General features: G+C 47.0%; 2 protein-coding genes across 5 annotated transcripts; both read right to left on the reverse strand.

Moving 5' to 3' along the window:
• Positions 1-85: 85 nt before the first annotated feature.
• Positions 86-8,748, reverse strand: larp4aa (La ribonucleoprotein 4Aa). Of its 3 annotated transcripts, none has more exons than XM_087781829.1 (17): positions 8,314-8,748; positions 7,241-7,343; positions 7,001-7,153; positions 6,841-6,922; positions 6,560-6,696; positions 5,953-6,056; positions 5,780-5,890; positions 5,656-5,709; positions 5,367-5,576; positions 4,305-4,408; positions 4,187-4,228; positions 3,483-3,671; positions 3,369-3,417; positions 3,143-3,301; positions 2,356-2,480; positions 1,759-1,909; positions 86-1,700 (listed from the first exon to the last, which is right to left on the reverse strand). In XM_087781829.1, exons 1-17 carry the CDS (start codon positions 8,401-8,403, stop codon positions 1,317-1,319), a joined length of 2,247 nt encoding a protein of 748 aa, XP_087637955.1. In that variant the 5' UTR covers positions 8,404-8,748; the 3' UTR covers positions 86-1,316. The 3 variants fall into 3 exon arrangements, with proteins under 3 accessions (XP_087637955.1, XP_087637954.1, XP_087637956.1); XM_087781828.1 differs by having other exon boundaries at positions 3,369-3,420; XM_087781830.1 differs by lacking the exon at positions 4,187-4,228 and having other exon boundaries at positions 3,369-3,420.
• A 747-nt stretch (positions 8,749-9,495) lies between these two features.
• Positions 9,496-17,925, reverse strand: pfkma (phosphofructokinase, muscle a). Of its 2 annotated transcripts, XM_087781043.1 has the most exons (21): positions 17,801-17,925; positions 17,383-17,456; positions 16,336-16,413; positions 16,067-16,256; positions 15,839-16,004; positions 15,733-15,777; positions 15,553-15,661; positions 15,399-15,494; positions 15,250-15,342; positions 15,020-15,145; positions 14,893-14,957; positions 14,766-14,829; positions 14,560-14,706; positions 14,413-14,483; positions 14,266-14,353; positions 14,048-14,200; positions 13,759-13,985; positions 10,159-10,270; positions 9,986-10,085; positions 9,804-9,909; positions 9,496-9,743 (listed from the first exon to the last, which is right to left on the reverse strand). In XM_087781043.1, exons 1-21 carry the CDS (start codon positions 17,886-17,888, stop codon positions 9,605-9,607), a joined length of 2,337 nt encoding a protein of 778 aa, XP_087637169.1. In that variant the 5' UTR covers positions 17,889-17,925; the 3' UTR covers positions 9,496-9,604. The 2 variants fall into 2 exon arrangements, with proteins under 2 accessions (XP_087637169.1, XP_087637170.1); XM_087781044.1 differs by lacking the exon at positions 15,250-15,342.
• Positions 17,926-17,993: the final 68 nt, after the last annotated feature.

Consider the following 17,993-nt stretch of genomic DNA (forward strand, 5'->3'; position numbering starts at 1 on the left):
ACAGTTGTTTTTGGACAAAGCATTTAGAGAACATATCTCGATATGAAAGCAAACAAAGCATATGTGTGGTAAAGAAGACTTCAAGTCCAAATCAAAATAATTTATTTTTGGTGATGCCCTGTACAGGTCTAGGATTTTTTCTTTTTTTTTTTTCTCTCAACGCGACACCTTTAAACCACCAAGAGAACGCAGACTTAAGGGTTTTACGCTCAGGCCCGTCACAATCAACCAGCAGTTTCTAATATTATTTCACATTTTTCTCCAGTAAAGATTATCTTTAGAAACAAGTTAGTGCATTTTTCTTCTTCAGCTAATCACAAGTCGCTTGACCTTGAAAAAACATCCCAGTGATTGACCCTCATTTATTGCAGTTCCAAAGCAAAGAATCGCCTCACACGGGGTTCCACGGTGGAGGGCGATTTGGGCCCCTCAGCCGTTGTCGTTTTAGATCCTTATCGATACAAATCCGCTCAAATTTGGGGAAACCAGCCGACCAAGTTTGGGGGAACAGCTTGAAAATTCAAATAAATACATTTAAAATAGATATTGTGAGTCAAAATTTAAAATCTATGTTGAACTGCAGCTGAAACTTAGAAGAAGCCCCTTACGAGAACCCTAGACACAAAACCAGGTGGACCTGCTCGCACACGTCTACATTATCTACACCTCTCTGCCAGGCCACTGAGCTAGAACTTGGACTCTAGTGGACTACAAATCAAACCACAGCTGCACATTAATCAGCTCCACGCGGGTTCAGACGATTCCGAGACCACCCGGGCATGTCCAGAAGTCACAAACTGAAATGCAAACGGATGACAACCCAAACCCTCTCAAGACCTTTGGACTGGGCTGACAGGTCCAGCACCAACCCTAAAGCTCAAATAAAAGTGTGCGATGTCACAGATCCAATCAGGAACCAGAACCAAACCACTATTTAAAAAAAACAAAAAAAAACAACATGAAAGTTCAGTCCACTTCAGGATCAGGACCTGGTGACATCATCACCGGATCACTTCAATCATTTGCCGAACAATCATCAGGCGGACAAACGTCCGTCAAACTGGTTCTGGACACGAGCGTGGGTTCTGTGTTCCAGTCCAACCAGACTGAGGGCCCGGACGCCTGCACACCCCAGCACCAGAACAGCAAGTCGCACTTTCAGAACATTTCAGTTTCCGTCGTAGGTCACATGATCAACAGTATCAGGTGTCCTTCAGTCACGCTCAGAACACGGTCCAGGTGGCTACCAAATATCTTAATTTTCATATAATTATATGTATCCATGAATATATAGAGCTCTCTATCAGGTCCAGTCTTTATTTGGACGACACCGGCGGGATGTTCTGCTCTTTACCCGTGTTCCTGTAACCCTGTGGTGAGCTGCGCCGGGCCAGTGGTGCCCGCCTTTGCTCCCGGAACTTGAGGCCTCCGCCAGCCCGGGGCCCATTACTGCGGTAGTATGAGGAAGAGTCTTGTTCCCGGGGCGACCGGGCTTCTTTACATTCCCACCCGCCCTCTTCGTCGTGGTTTTTCTCCTGCTTGTCAAACGGGGCGCTGCTGGATCCGGACTCTTCCGTCTTGTTGACACGAAGCTCCCTGAGCGGCTGGCCCGGCGCGGCGACAGGCGAGACCGGAACCGGAGGGACGGGGTCTTTGGCCGGTCGCTGGCAGACTTCGGCGTAGCTCAACTTCCGCGGCTCCTGCGAAAACGTGGTTGGTCAGTCGGCTTCAGACGAGTGTCGGACATGAGGCACTGACCTGTGAGGTGTTTGGAGCGGGGGCGACAGCGACCTGTGTGGGGGCAGCCGGAGGTTTTTGGGTCACAGGCTGGGAAGAGGGGCTTGTCACAGGCTGGACAGGAGGACGACTGGTTGGTTTGATGGCTTCGGAGATTTTCTCTTGAGATGATCTGTGAAAGACGAAGATGTTCACAAACCAGAACCAAGACTAGGATCCAAGCGTCAAGAGTAATTCTGAAACACCAAATATATTCTTGGCCTTTTCAATGTGATACGCAGCCCATCACTAGATTCTTGCCTAGTAGAGACCATCACTCACCAGAGTCAGACCCTCAGATCTCATAATCTGAACGCTCATCGGGAGAGTGCAAAGCAAGTGACTGGGGACAGAGGAGACACAGAGGACAGGGATAGGAGAGACAGCAAGACAAGAGAGACAGTAAGGGAGAGAGAGCAGAGCTGGAAACAGTCAAAAGCTTCACACTCCAACTTCCCTCTTTGCGCATTATTTTCTCATCACTGGGTCTTCTCTGGCTCGTCAAGTAACGCAATAAACAGTACAGTTGATAAGTATAATACTGCCAGATCTTTGCAAGACCTGGACTGGGATCTGTACCTTGGAGCTGCCGCTGCAGGTGGGGGTGGGTTAGATTTGGCCGTCTGCGAAACCAGAGTGGAAAGTGGAACCTCCTCCGCCACGGGTACCTGAACTGGAGCGACATCTTTACTGACTGGCTCCGCCTGGAAAAACAGGAATAACATTTCAATAAAGTGTATAAAATATAACTTTATGTGTGTTACAAATCAGCCTGTAGATGGCAGCAGTCATTACATACTCCTCAGCTAAAGCAACAATGTAATCCCAATGAGATACTATCGATGACTGAGGACGAGAGGATACAATGGACATAGTTTGGTTTAAAAAAATAAATGAAAGCAGTTACGTCTTCGTCAAGAGTCATGTGGTCTGTAATTTTGCAACACCAGAGTAAACTACTCAACGATACTACAAATATATCCTTGTTACTACAGTATCACGACTAGTAGAAACTTTCTCAGAGTCAGACCCTCAGATCTCATAATCTGAACGCTCATCGGGAGAGTGCAAAGCAAGTGACCGGGGACAGAGGAGACACAGAGGACAGAAAGAGGAGAGACAGTAAGGAAGAGAGAGGAGAGCTGGAAACAGTCAGAAACTTCACACTCCAACTTCCCTCTTTGCGCATTATTTTGTCTTCACTGGGTCGTCTCTGGCTCGTCAAATACACATATGTATTCTAAGTGGTTACTACAGGATAGCAATATAGGGCAATCATTTGTATATTTGATAGAAAGTATAAAGCCAAGTATGCACTCAAACTTCAATATTTTCTAAATGATGTCACATCGTAAACAGGACTCACCTTCTCTCTGTACAGTCCACGCACAACATCTGCCATCCGGTTCTCCAGCACCGGCTCCCCCTGAGTACTGACCACACAGCCAGGAAGAGGAGGGAAGTTGGTGGCTGCTAGATCAAATTTGGGAGGAGAGACTTTGACCTCTGCGAGAGCTGGTGGTCTCTGTGGGGATTAGAGAACATAAGAGACGCGTTCTTTACACCCAAAGACACCAGACGGCTTAACTCACAGCGCTACGCTCGTCCTCTCGTCTCCTCCGCGTTCCTCTGTAGGTGCCCCTTCTGACGGAAAAGATATCGTCAATGACCGAGCAGACACAAACAGTGCGACTGTCCGCACTGACCTTCCGCGAGCACTCGCGTCGTCTCCACAGTCCAGCGAGGAGAGAGAGAATGCAGCTGCCAGCTCCGCCGGTGTCTGGATCAGGTGGGCGGGAGAGTTGGGGAGGGGAGGCTGAGGGCTCCGCAGCCCGGTCAGACTCTCCAGAGGGACCGGGGCCTCGCCGCTCCTCAACTGAGGCTTTAACTGGTTTCTGTGGTGGCAGACGGTAAAAAGTTCATCATCATGCGACAACTAAGATCGCCCCTTTAAACATCTAGACCACGAAAAACCAAAAAAACTGGAATGGCCTTTACCAGGACCTTAGAACGTGTCTGACAGGTGAGTCGTGCTGCGGCCACATGCAGGATCAACCACCAATTTGCTCCATCCATCAATCCAGGAAGTCTTTTCAACAGACTTAAAATCCTGAGACACTTTTATCAGTGTCCTACACATTCAACAAAGAAACCTGCTCCACAACTTCACCAGGTCTGACCAGATAAAGTCACAAATACCTTTGCTTATTGTGTCCATCCTTTAAGCTCAGTCTTAAGAACCTAATGAATGACAGTTAAAGAATCCCTCATCTCTGACCACAACTAAATCAAACATCTCTGGTCAGGACAGAAGACGACCACCTAACCAGAGAACCGCAGATGGAGCAACATAGCGGTTGGAGGCGGGGGGGTGGATGGCAGGTGATGACGGCGACAGTAATGTTGGTACCTGAAGACATTGATAACATTCTTTCTGGAGTAGAGCGGGACACTACGGACATAAAGACTCCCCTCGTCATCTTCAAGAAGCCACGTCTAATTCCATTAGCATCACATTGGGAACTTACCGGTTTCTGTTGAACGGTCGACCGATGTTAAGGGGACTGGTAGCGGCCTTGTAATGTCCCGCTGAGCCGAATCCATTGACGAAGGTGCTGTTGGGGAACGGAGCCTGGAGACAGAACGAGGACAGTTCTGAGTTGAATTTTCTTAATCAGACTAGGTGGCCCATAAGGCTTGCAGCAATACCCCCTATGCATTTACAACATATAGACATGTACAAACTAGGGCTGTAATACAAAACAAGTTGATGCGCTTAAATATGGAACAATGTAATGATACCGTTTCTTTACGGCTTTTAAGTATTTCATGGCTCATATTTCTAATTTAATGTCTATTAAAAGTACATTTATAAAAACATACTTTTTTACAATTGCATGCAAATATCCATATGTCGGGTTGAAAATTAATCTTCTGGCAGATTGATGGCAGCTATCATTATGCCCTCATAATAAGATGGAAAAACTAAATGCCGGGAGATGACTGAGGACGAGAGGATACGGTCAACTCTTGCAGCTTTAAAGCTGATGTATGAATGCATTTTGGTTTAAAAACCAATGAAATCAGTTACGACTTCGTCAAGAGTCATGTGGTCTGTTGATTCTGCAACACCAGAGTCAAGTACCCGACAATATTACAATTATACACTTGTTACTACAGTAAATACAGAAATATATACTTATAAACAACAACATCAATTTATACTTATAAATAGTTTTGCACTTGTACTGTGATGCGCACGGTAAGATTCTTTACAATACAAAATCCTAGTGGAAACTTTCTCACCAGAGTCAGACCCTCAGATCTCATAATCTGAACGCTCATCGGGAGAGTGCAAAGCAAGTGACCGGGGACAGAGAAGACACAGAGGACAGAGAAGACACAGAGGACAGAAGAGAGAGGAGAGACAGTAAGGAAGAGAGAGGAGAGCTGGAAACAGTCAGAAGCTTCACACTCCATCTTCCCTCTTTGCGCATTATTTTCTCATCACTGGGTCTTCTCTGGCTCGCCAAGTCTCCACAACTACGAGGACCATTGGTCCTCCTTACAAACACTGAACCGTAACTCACCAGAGGCGTTTCAAAGTACGGCGTCGGCGAAGGGGTCCAGGTGGGTGGGACGATGCCGTAGACTGGGTACTGCTGCTGCGGGTACACATGCTGCATGTAGAGCGAGGAGCCGAACTGTGACGGACTCTGCGTCTGCTGCGTGTAGGAGCTGTTGTCCACGCTTCTGTAGCCGTTCTTTGCAAAAAAGGTGTTGATGGCCTTGATTCTGGCCTGCAGACACAAGACACAAGTAAGACTCCAAACCTTCTTACAACCCTTTAAGACCCAAGTCAAATTTTTCTGAACTCACCATGATGGGTTTTCCCTGAAACGTCTTCACCTCTTCCCTCAAGTATCTGTAAGCCTGCAGAACAAGTCAGGGAAGTCAGGAGGAGGAAACCGGCGCACAGAGAAGCCTGTAAAGCCACACTCACCTGCTGGGCGTCAGTGTCAGACTGGAACGTGATGTACCAATTGTTGTTGTGTGCAAACTCCACGCTGATGACCTTCGGAGATTTGTCGCTCTTGAACAACGACTCCACTTCCTAAAAAAGACGGAGAGGTTAAAGGTTTGCGGAAATGGCTCCGAGAGATGTTCTGTCTTTACCTCCACTGGAGTGGTTTCTGGAACCTCCCGCAGGATGATGATGCAGCGCTTATAGTTGGGACGCACTTTCTCGCCCTTCTCGTCTACCTGGACCACGGGTGAGGCTGACCAGAGAACAGTATTTTGGTTAGGATCAGACACCTCAAACATCAGGAGGCAGATATCCATCTTAATCTCAGTGGCGTCTTGCCTTCAACATCAGTTTCACCCTTATGGGAATTCTCTGTACAATTGTTGACATCTATAATACATTTCCTCATCATATACACTGGCATTTGTATAGGTCGAGATAAACTTTAAAATTAAAACATTCAAGAAAAATCATCGTTCCAAGCACGAGAGAAAACCATTTTTGAACGTCAGACGAGTTTGTGACCCTCAGATCTCATAATCTTAACGCTCATCGGGGTGCAGTGAAGTCTGTGGCTGGAGGAGGGAGATGGGGGTCAGGGGTAGCAGAAGAGGGTATGAGAAGGTAGGAGAAAAGAGGACAGGAGAAGAAGAAGAAAGCCAACAGAGCAGCACTCCATTTTCCCTCTATGCGCAGAAGTTTGTCTTCACTGGGTCACCCTTGACACTAGACATGGACTTTCGGCCAGAAACTTACATCTCAACACATCCAGGATCAGATCCACATCACTAGTCAAGACCTTGATGCCCTCCATGCTGGCAATTGTCCAGATTGGGACAAACTGGTCACTATCCATCTGGGACATCAAGTACAGGTCCTTGGAGAGGTTTTCCCTGGATGGCAAAAAAAAAAAAGATGGTGAGAAATGTTTTAGATTTTTCTAAGTGCCAATGAGAGATTGGTCGTTTAACCTTCTGAAAATAAACAGGGACTACTTATATAGCTACTTCTGTCCTTCAACCACCCAAGAAACTCACCTTGAGAAGTAGAACTCCAGCTCCTTCTTCAGAGACTCACGAAGGTTCTCAGAGGAAATGGGTTCTTCGGGTTTAGAATCTCCTACAAAAAATGTTTAAGAAGTTTTGATCTCAGTTTTTGCAGCTCTTCTTTTTCTTTGATTCTAGCAAGGTGGCATACCAGAGCTTGCTGCGCTGGACTCAGACGGGTCCAAGTCAGACTCCGGAAGGTCCATACCATTGACTTCCATTTCCGCTGTGGCACTGTTCTGGTCAGGGTCCGGGAATCCAATCGGGCATATCTTACAGCCAGGGGACGACAGATCAGGGTATCCTAAGTAGACACGGGTCATGAATTTGGCTCCAATTGTGGCTTCAAAAAAGAGCAGCCGTTTCCTACGGATGGAATTTAAAGACTCACCTTCGCTGACGCTGGAGGGGGGGGTCACCACGTCACCTGGTATGGAGGGCATCTCCTGCCAAACCTTGGCATTGGGGTTCAGAGGGGTGCCCTTCGAGGTGACCTGGACAGAGAAAATTGCATGTCAAACCGGACAACCTTGCATGCACTGTTCATGGCAGGAATGAAGGCCCCATATGACCTTGCAGATCCTTTTACCCCCACACCCTCATTAAATGGAACGTTCAAGTGATCCACAGCTAAAAATGACCCGAGGTAGCGAGTCTTAAACGAAAACACAGGCTGGTGTGATATAATCTCCTCAATTACTGTTAAAGGGTACGAAGAGTAGGGGTGTAAGAAAAATATGGATCCACTCAAATATTGTTAACATTTATTCACGATACCGTATCAATATTCTGTCTGTCGCACTGTATATAATTTTTAATTTACAATTAGCACGACACTTAATTCAATTAATTATTATAAACTCAACACGTTTCTCAAGTATCGCAATAGATCGTATCATTGACCCCCGTGTGATACAATCGGATGCGGATTCTTACCGATAAATAAGCCCTACAGCACAGGAACAGTTATACGTCAACAAAGCGTCTACATTTGTTATCGAGATAGTCAACGTAATGTGTTCAACTTCAATATGGAACCGACAAGATCACAAAAAATAAGCTTGTTCCAGTCTTCTATAGAATCAGTTCAAAAGATCCTGAGCAGTTGTTCGCTTCCTATGTGCGAAGAATGTCGCGGTGGTGAGGGAGCAGCAGAACTGCTGGACATTACAAAGCAGCTTGTATGTCCGAACCGAGGCGGTCAGGTGACTGCGCAGCACCGGCCTGTTAGCCTGTTAGCTCGGGGACCAACACCATCCCCTCAACAGGAGGAAAGTAAACCCTTTCTTGTGCGTCTCACGAGCTAAATAATCTGCCAACAAGCACGCCTCGAGTCGACGTGTTGCGGAATAAACCAGAGCCCAGTCGCGGGCGACGGTCGCGGGTCCGAAACCCCTTCGCTAATGATTAGTCAGCATTGAGCATCGTTAGCATAGCCAGTTAGCATAAGCAGGCCGCACTCACCATGCCGCCCCCCAGCGGAGCCGCGTCCTTCGCTCCGGGATCAGCCTCCTCCTGCAGCAGCGGCGGATCTTCGCTCTGGTCTGAACTCATCAGCCGCCCCGGACTCACTTCCGACCCCCGTCGCGTTCTCCCGGACCTGCCTGGCACCACCAGCGCCGGCTTGTTCCAGAACCAGTCCGCCCGGACTGGATCGACCAGCAGTCGTCAACTAGCAGCTTTAGCCCGGCGAGCTAACCTGAGCTAGCTAACGATATTAACGAGCGGCGCAACGACAGAGCATGCCGAGTCCGACGCGACCGTGTCCGCTGGTGTCTAGAACTCAAGTCGCCGCGAACGCCGGCGTCCTGAGGTGCATTACTAACCGCACGACCGGAGCTCACACGGGGGACACGCAGGGCTGCTCAGTCCGCTCTCAGCGCCCGATGTCCCGGCAAACACCGCGAGGACTGTGTGACCTCTGAGCGCCGTTTCCTTTTCCGGATTTCGCCTCCTCCCCCCCCCCCCCCCCCCCCCCCGAACCTTCTCGTCACGACATAACGTTTTTGTTATTAAAAAAAACAACCTTTTATTCAATCGAATTAAACTTTGAACGCGAAACCGTAAATTTTATATATATTATATTATTATATTTTTTCTCTCTGTGAATTTGGACCATCATTGCCTAATTTTTTGTTAGTTTATTTCAGAAATGAGTTCCATCTTAACCATATAATAAAATCTATGTGAATGATAACATTTGATGCAGCAATCTTTATTCTTTTGCCATCTGACATCTAACAAAAATGGACTATTGCCGGTGCACAACACAGGAATTTGTTGCGGTGTAATAAGAAAATATGAGCTACTATGGATGAAATAAAAAATGAAATACAATACATTAAAATAAAATAAGAGACATTACCATGAAATTACATATAAATAAAAATGAATACTTATAGTGAATTGCGTGTGTTGTGTTAGTTGTGTTTACAAGCACTCATATAGCGTCATATTTGTTTGTTAGAATCTATTTATTTTATTGTTTATTCCTTTAGATTGTGGCGTCACAGGATTCAATTTCAGTCCGTGCAAAGGTTCACCTTGAAGACCCTCACCGGTTCTCCTGTCCCCGCAGTGTCTCCACTGCAGTTTCACTTCATCATGAAACCACCATTGGTTTGAATTGACATTAAAACTATCATGTTTTTATTTAAGAACCACATTTATTAAGGTCCTCGTCCGTGCTCGAGGTCAGCTACATACTTCTCACACACACCATCACGTCGACCATTAAGTTGTGCTGGAGCTTTGTTCACTTGGTCGGGCTGCTCTTCTTGATCACATGCTCCATGTCGGCGTGTTCAGAGGTGTCCAGTTTGATGTCGTACTTGGCCAGGATCTTCATGATGGGTCGGATCTTCAGCCACCACTGGGACTTGGGGATGCGGTGTCTGCGGAACAGAAGAGTTAATTTTCTCACTTTTTGGGCTCAAACTCAGTAGGAGCTTTACACAAAGTCGGTGTCCTCCTTGAGGTCAGCGAGTGGCTGGAAGTTCAGCGCCCTCTTCCTCATGCCCAGCACACACGCCGAGTCAGCATTGTTGGCAAAGATACGACCTGTGGAGACAAGACGGCTCAGTAACTTTATACACGTCAAAGTATGGCGTGAGGGCAGCTGTGAAATAGAAGCTACCGTGGCGGTAGCACTCCTTTATCTTCTCCGTCAGCCACAGCACAGATTTGGCCCCCATCTTGGTGCCAAAGTTCCTGTCGAACGGTGTTGGGGTTCCTCCCTACAGTGGATAAAAAGCATGGAGCCGTCAAGCGATGGTCCGGACGGACACGCGAGCTCCAACACACACAGACCTGCTGCATGTGACCCAGAATGTTCTTCCTGCAGTCAAAGACGCCTCGCCCCTCCTCAGAGTACAAGTTGAAGATGAAGTCAGTGGTGTAGTTGGCGTTCGAGTTCTCATTCCTGTTGGGAGACAAACATTGACCATCACGTACCCTTACATCTTTCGTGGATTCTAGCTTTATACGATTATATCCTCTGCTGTCTATCTGTAGGTTCTACTGTCTCTCAAGGTTCTGCTGTCTATCTGTAGGTTCTACTGTCTCTCAAGGTTCTGCTGTCTATCTGTAGGTTCTACTGTCTCTCAAGGTTCTGCTGTCTATCTGTAGGTTCTACTGTCTCTCAAGGTTCTACTGTCTATCTGTAGGTTCTACGGTCTCTCAAGGTTCTACTGTCTATCTGTAGGTTCTACTGTCTCTCAAGGTTCTGCTGTCTATCTGTAGGTTCTACTGTCTCTCAAGGTTCTGCTGTCTATCTGTAGGTTCTACTGTCTCTCAAGGTTCTACTGTCTATCTGTAGGTTCTACTGTCTCTCAAGGTTCTACTGTCTATCTGTAGGTTCTACTGTCTCTCAAGGTTCTGCTGTCTATCTGTAGGTTCTACTGTCTCTCAAGGTTCTACTGTCTATCTGTAGGTTCTACTGTCTCTCAAGGTTCTGCTGTCTATCTGTAGGTTCTACTGTCTCTCAAGGTTCTACTGTCTATCTGTAGGTTCTACTGTCTCTCAAGGTTCTGCTGTCTATCTGTAGGTTCTACTGTCTCTCAAGGTTCTGCTGTCTATCTGTAGGTTCTACTGTCTCTCAAGGTTCTACTGTCTATCTGTAGGTTCTACTGTCTCTCAAGGTTCTGCTGTCTATCTGTAGGTTCTACTGTCTCTCAAGGTTCTGCTGTCTATCTGTAGGTTCTACCGTCTCTCAAGGTTCTAGTGTCTATCTGTAGGTTCTACTGTCTCTCAAGGTTCTGCTGTTTATCTGTAGGTTCTACTGTCTCTCAAGGTTCTGCTGTCTATCTGTAGGTTCTACTGTCTCTCAAGGTTCTGCTGTCTATCTTTAGGTTCTACTGTCTCTCAAGTTTCTACTGTCTATCTGTAGGTTCTACTGTTTCTCAAGGTTCTACTGTCTCTCAAGGTTCAGCTGTCTATCTACTGTCTCTCCAAAGGTTCTACTGTCTGTCTCTCTTGGGGTTCTACTGTCTCTCTCAAGGTTCTGCTGTCTATCTGTAGGTTCTACTGTCTCTCAAGGTTCTACTGTCTATCTGTAGGTTCTACTGTCTCTCAAGGTTCTGCTGTCTATCTGTAGGTTCTACTGTCTCTCAAGGTTCTACTGTCTATCTGTAGGTTCTACTGTCTCTCAAGGTTCTGCTGTCTATCTGTAGGTTCTACTGTCTCTCAAGGTTCTGCTGTCTATCTGTAGGTTCTACTGTCTCTCAAGGTTCTAGTGTCTATCTGTAGGTTCTACTGTTTCTCAAGGTTCTGCTGTCTATCTGTAGGTTCTACTGTCTCTCAAGGTTCTACTGTCTATCTGTAGGTTCTACTGTCTCTCAAGGTTTTGCTGTCTATCTTTAGGTTCTACTGTCTCTCAAGTCTCTACTGTCTATCTGTAGGTTCTACTGTTTCTCAAGGTTCTACTGTCTCTCAAGGTTCAGCTGTCTATCTACTGTCTCTCCAAAGGTTCTACTGTCTGTCTCTCTTGGGGTTCTACTGTCTCTCTCAAGGTTCTGCTGTCGATCTGTAGGTTCTACTGTCTCTCAAGGTTCTACTGTCTATCTGTAGGTTCTACTGTCTCTCAAGGTTCTGCTGTCTATCTGTAGGTTCTACTGTCTCTCAAGGTTCTGCTGTCTATATGTAGGTTCTACCGTCTCTCAAGGTTCTAGTGTCTATCTGTAGGTTCTACTGTCTCTCAAGGTTCTGCTGTTTATCTGTAGGTTCTACTGTCTCTCAAGGTTCTGCTGTCTATCTGTAGGTTCTACTGTCTCTCAAGGTTCTGCTGTCTATCTTTAGGTTCTACTGTCTCTCAAGTTTCTACTGTCTATCTGTAGGTTCTACTGTTTCTCAAGGTTCTACTGTCTCTCAAGGTTCAGCTGTCTATCTACTGTCTCTCCAAAGGTTCTACTGTCTGTCTCTCTTGGGGTTCTACTGTCTCTCTCAAGGTTCTGCTGTCTATCTGTAGGTTCTACTGTCTCTCAAGGTTCTACTGTCTATCTGTAGGTTCTACTGTCTCTCAAGGTTCTACTGTCTATCTGTAGGTTCTACTGTCTCTCAAGGTTCTACTGTCTATCTGTAGGTTCTACTGTCTCTCAAGGTTCTGCTGTCTATCTGTAGGTTCTACTGTCTCTCAAGGATCTGCTGTCTATCTGTAGGTTCTACTGTCTCTCAAGGTTCTAGTGTCTATCTGTAGGTTCTACTGTTTCTCAAGGTTCTGCTGTCTATCTGTAGGTTCTACTGTCTCTCAAGGTTCTACTGTCTATCTGTAGGTTCTACTGTCTCTCAAGGTTTTGCTGTCTATCTTTAGGTTCTACTGTCTCTCAAGTTTCTACTGTCTATCTGTAGGTTCTACTGTTTCTCAAGGTTCTACTGTCTCTCAAGGTTCAGCTGTCTATCTACTGTCTCTCCAAAGGTTCTACTGTCTGTCTCTCTTGGGGTTCTACTGTCTCTCTCAAGGTTCTGCTGTCGATCTGTAGGTTCTACTGTCTCTCAAGGTTCTACTGTCTATCTGTAGGTTCTACTGTCTCTCAAGGTTCTGCTGTCTATCTGTAGGTTCTACTGTCTCTCAAGGTACTACTGTCTATCTGTAGGTTCTACTGTCTCTCAAGGTTCTGCTGTCTATCTGTGGGTTCTACTGTTTCTCTGAATGTTCTACTATCTATCCAAAGGTTATACTGTCTATCCCAAAGTTCTACTGTCTCTTTGAAGATTCTACTGTTTCTCTGAAGGTTCTTATATATATCCGAACGTTCTACTGTCTCTGTGAAGGTTCATTTTTCTCTCTGAAGGTTCATCTTTCTCTCTGAGGGTTCTACTGTCTCTTTGAAGGTTCATCTTTCTCTCTGAGGGTTCTACTGTCTCTTTGAAGGTTAATCTTTCTCTCTGAAGGTTCTACTGTCTCTTTGAGGTTCTACTGTCTATCTGAAGGTTCTACTGTCTCTCCAAAAGTTCTACTGTCTCTCTGAAGGTTCACCTTTCTCTCTGAAGGTTCTACTGTCTCTTTTAAGGTTGTACTGTTTCCCTGAAGGTTCTTATATCTATCAAATGGTTCTACTCTTTTCTGAAGGTTCTACTGTCTATCCGAAGGTTCTACTGTCTCTCTGAAGGTTCTTCTGTCTCTCTGATGGTTATACTGCTTCTCTGAAGGTTCTACTATCTATCCGAAGTTTCTACTGTTTATCTGAAAGTTCTACTGTCTCCAAAGGTTCTACTGTCTGTCTCTCTTGGGTTTCTACTGTCTCTCTGGAGGTTCTACTGTCTCTTTGAAGGTTCTAGTGTCTATCTGAAAGTTATTTGGTCTACTGGAAGGTTCTACTGTCTCTATGAAACATTCTTCTGTTTCTAAAGGTTCATTCTGTCTCTCTGATGGTAATTTCCATCTCCAGGTTCTTCTCTTCATCTGGAACCCACCTGAGAACCAAACCCCTCTTAACAGTCGTCTTCATCTTCTCCAGAAGATGTTCCACGTTCACTTCCAGGTCTTTGATGTTGAACTTCTCCTCGAAGATGTAGGCAGCATCTGCTCCAGCAGCCAGGCCAGCCATGGTGGCCAAGTAGCCACAGTAGCCACCCATGGTCTCCACGATGAAGACGCGCCGCTTGGTTCCGGCTGCTGACTGTTTGATTCTGTCACACGTCTACAGATAGAAAACTCAATGTTCTGCTTCCCCAGAGATGAAAGTTCTAGTGTGAGTCTAACCGAGGTAATGGTGTTGAGAGCGGTGTCGGCGCCGATGCTGAAGTCCGATCCTGGGACGTTGTTGGAAACCGTGGCCGGGATGACAACCATGGGGATGCACATCTCCTCGTACTTATCTCTGGCCTGCACCAGCTCCAGACCTCCGACGTATGCCTGCAGGACATTTTAAATGTTGTCTCCGATGACTGTTGCCGGACCTTAAGGTATGGATGACGAACCTCAAACCCTCCGATGATGACCAGGGAATGGATGTTGAACTTGGCGATGTTCTTGCTGATCTCCTCCAACAATTTTCCAGGAAGAACCCTGGAAGCAAAAGAAGGAACATGTCATTTAAGACAACAGGAGAGCAAAGACATTCTTACCTCTTGGTTCCCAACACGGAGCCTCCTTTACCTGTCCAGCCACTGACTGTGGTCCAGGTGATCGGCTCGATCTGCAAGGAGAGTCATAGTTGTGTTGATAGAGTTGTATTGAGAGAGTTGTGCTGAGAGAAGGAACAGTCCAATCACCTGCCCATGAGCCAGACCATCGAAACCATCGTAGACCGCCAACATGGAGTGACCCTGGATGATGCCCATCCTGACCGCTGCCCGCACAGCTGCGTTCATGCCAGCACAGGGGGCGCCGACGTTCATGACGGCCATGTTGATGTTGCTCTGGTGGAGCGACGACACTGATGTTACTGCGCTCAGTTGTGTGTACTCGTGGATCTCACCTTCACGTCCGGGGGGTTGATGTGACCCAGCAGCTTGTAGGTGTTCCAGTTGTTCTCAAAGCTCCTGCCGGAGACAGAGCGAATTGAGTCGTCGAGTCGTGAACCGAGTCTCGCACAAATTCCTTACTTTCCCCTGAGCTTGATGGCGTCTTCAAACCTGCCTTCGGCCATCGCGGCAGTCACGTCTTTGGTCTGCAGGAGAAGCAGCTGTTAAGAGTCGCCCAGAGTGACCACAAGGTTGTGACATCACTGACCACTTGCACACACTCCATCAGCGGCAGCCGCACGGCCTGGTTCCCCGACAGACTGACCACACAAGCCGGAGTGTTCGGAGTCGCCTCCAGCAAGGCCATGACGGCCTCCACCCCCATCCTGCTGCCCTGCACGCACAAAGAAAGACACACAAAAACAATTGAGCAACAATTAAAATTGAGTCTCAGGTGTTGTCGTCATGTTGTGTGTTTGTTCTCTCCTGTGACCTCACCAGGACTCTGTCGAAGGCCGAAGGCGTCCCTCCCCTCTGCACGTGTCCCAGCACAGTTGTTCGGGTGTCGAAGCCCAGCCTGTCGCTCACCAGCTGCCCGACACAAACCCCTGTGAGAACCCTCACACATCTGCGGGAACCGCGTGTACCTTCTTGATCTGCTCCGAGGTGATGGGGGTTCGGTCTCGGGACATGGCGCCCTCGGCCACGATGATGACGTTGAGGCGAGATCCTCGAGCTCGTTGCTGAGGAGACAAGTAGGTTGAGGTCGGGGCTCGAGGCTCAGACCGACCGCGCTCTTACGTCGGCCAGTCTCCGGCACAGGTGGTTCTCCCAGTCCTGGTCCGGGGGCATCTCTGGGATGAAGACCCAGTCGGCGCCGCAAGACAGGGCCGTGACCAGAGCAAGGTACCTGCACATGGTGAGAAGGTCACTGGTGAAAGTGTTGAACGGCTGATTGATCTTTGGTTCGACAGTACCGACCCACAGTGTCGCCCCATCACCTCCAGGATGAAGGTCCTCTGATGGCTGCAAGGCACACATGGTCATGGTCAGTCTGAGCACAGCACATGGGGAAGGTCGGACTGACCTCTGAGCAGTGGTGGTGATGGCGTCCACCACCTCCACGATCCGGTGCAGGGCGGAGTCTGTGCCGATGGTCATGTCGGTGCCGCAGAAGTCGTTGTCGATGGATCCGACCATCCCCACGATGTTGAGATGGGACGACTTCTGCGCCTCTTCCGCGGTGATCTGACCTGAGGACGACGCGATTAGCGACTTCTAGTTCTGGACCCAGAGAAAACTGGAGGGACAGTACCAGCCTGCACCAGGTCCTTGAGCAAGGCGCTCCACTCGGTCCTGAACTGGTTGGCTCCGGTCAGGCTGCCGTCTCCTCCGATCACGCACAGGTTGGTGATGCTCAGCTTCACCAGGTTCCTCGCCGCCTTCATGCGACCTTCCCGAGTCCTGAAGTCTTTGCAGCGAGCGCTGCCGATCACTGTCCCACCCTGAACGTGTGTCGGAGACACTTGAACTTTGACCTTTCATGTGACCTCACCTGCTGAAGGTCACAACAGAGTTACCTACCAGCTGAAGCATCATCGACACACTTTCCCACGACGCCGGGCGGATGTTGTCGCCGCCGTCCACCAGACCCTGATAGCCCTGAGAGCACAAACACACATAAAGACACACATATACACACACAATCTCTTCATACAGTGATGTCGGCTCTCCCAGCATCAACATGAGGATGAGGAGAACCGAGAGCAATGACTGAGACTTCTACCTATTTTGAAGAGCTGCACTCACACATGAACACACAAAATCAAACAAATACACACAGAGAAACACACAAAATAATACACTTTCTAGCCTATACAAAAACACACAGAGATGTAGAAACTCACATAAAATCAAACAAATACACAGAGAGAAACACACAAAATGATACACTTTCTAGCTTATTCATACACACACAGACAGAAACACACACAAAATTAAACATATACACAGAGAAACACACAAAATAATACACTTTCTTGCTCATACATACACACACAGACATAGAGACAAACATAAAATCAAACAAAAACAGACAGAGAAATACACAAAATAATACACTTTCTAGCTCATACATACACACACAGAAATACAAACACAAGATTAAACACATATGCACAGATAAACACACATAAATATCCCATTTCTTGCTCATACATACACACCACAGACAAAACTAACACAAAAACCATCAAAGCAGACGCTCTTGAATGCTCATACATGAATTATACACACGGAAACAAACACAAAACACTCATATACAAACACAAAGAAAGACACACAAAAACATTTTCTCATACATACATTTTCTTCATAACACATTCCAGATATAAACACACTCTAAACTGCTCATACACACAGAAATCTAACACATATATATATATATATATATACACACACACACACACACATACAGAGAACACAATCACATTAGCTCATACCTAAACAAAACCCCAACCAAAAACATTCAACATGTACACAAGTCCCTTTCTTTTCCAGACATATATTTGTGTTGTTGTGTTGTTTGATTGCGACACATCCTCTGGACCAGTGATGACCAGGACAACCCACCTCATGAACGAAGTAAACCTTCGCTCCGGTGTAGATTCCCACTCTGACCGTGGCTCGCACTGCTGCATTCATCCCTGACACACACACACACACACAATAGTCAGAGAAGTGAACTTTGACATTAGAAGTGACACAAATAGCGGGGAAGGGTGTTTGTGCTCTGGTCTCTTGTTTCAATCTCAGTCATTCCAGACAAAAGGTCACAAAGCTAAAATTAGCTGAATCAGCCAATTAGAAGGCTGACGAGGAACAATTTAAGATGTTCGATTCTGCTTCACGGATCAAGGTCATCTCAGGGGTGCAAAGTGAAATTTGGAAGGTTCACAGCAATCTTCAGATTTCACTGATCATTGGGAATCCTCTTTTAATTTGACTCACACTCCAGGCCTAAAGATCTCTGTCAGACGCACACACTCACCTTGAGCGTCGCCTCCAGATGTCAGAACCGCGATGGAGCGACCCAAACCCATGGTGGTCGGGTCTGACGCCACATTCTCCTGAGCCATGTTGAGCCGACAATGAAGAGACGAAGTCTGAGCTCCGAGTCTGAGGACAGCAACTGGCTTTATAACCCCCTCCTCCCCCCACATCACACACACACATACACACGA

Source organism: Callionymus lyra, chromosome 19, assembly GCF_982586985.1.
Source record: "Callionymus lyra chromosome 19, fCalLyr1.hap1.1, whole genome shotgun sequence".
In the NCBI taxonomy this organism is placed as follows: Eukaryota; Metazoa; Chordata; class Actinopteri; order Syngnathiformes; family Callionymidae; genus Callionymus; species Callionymus lyra.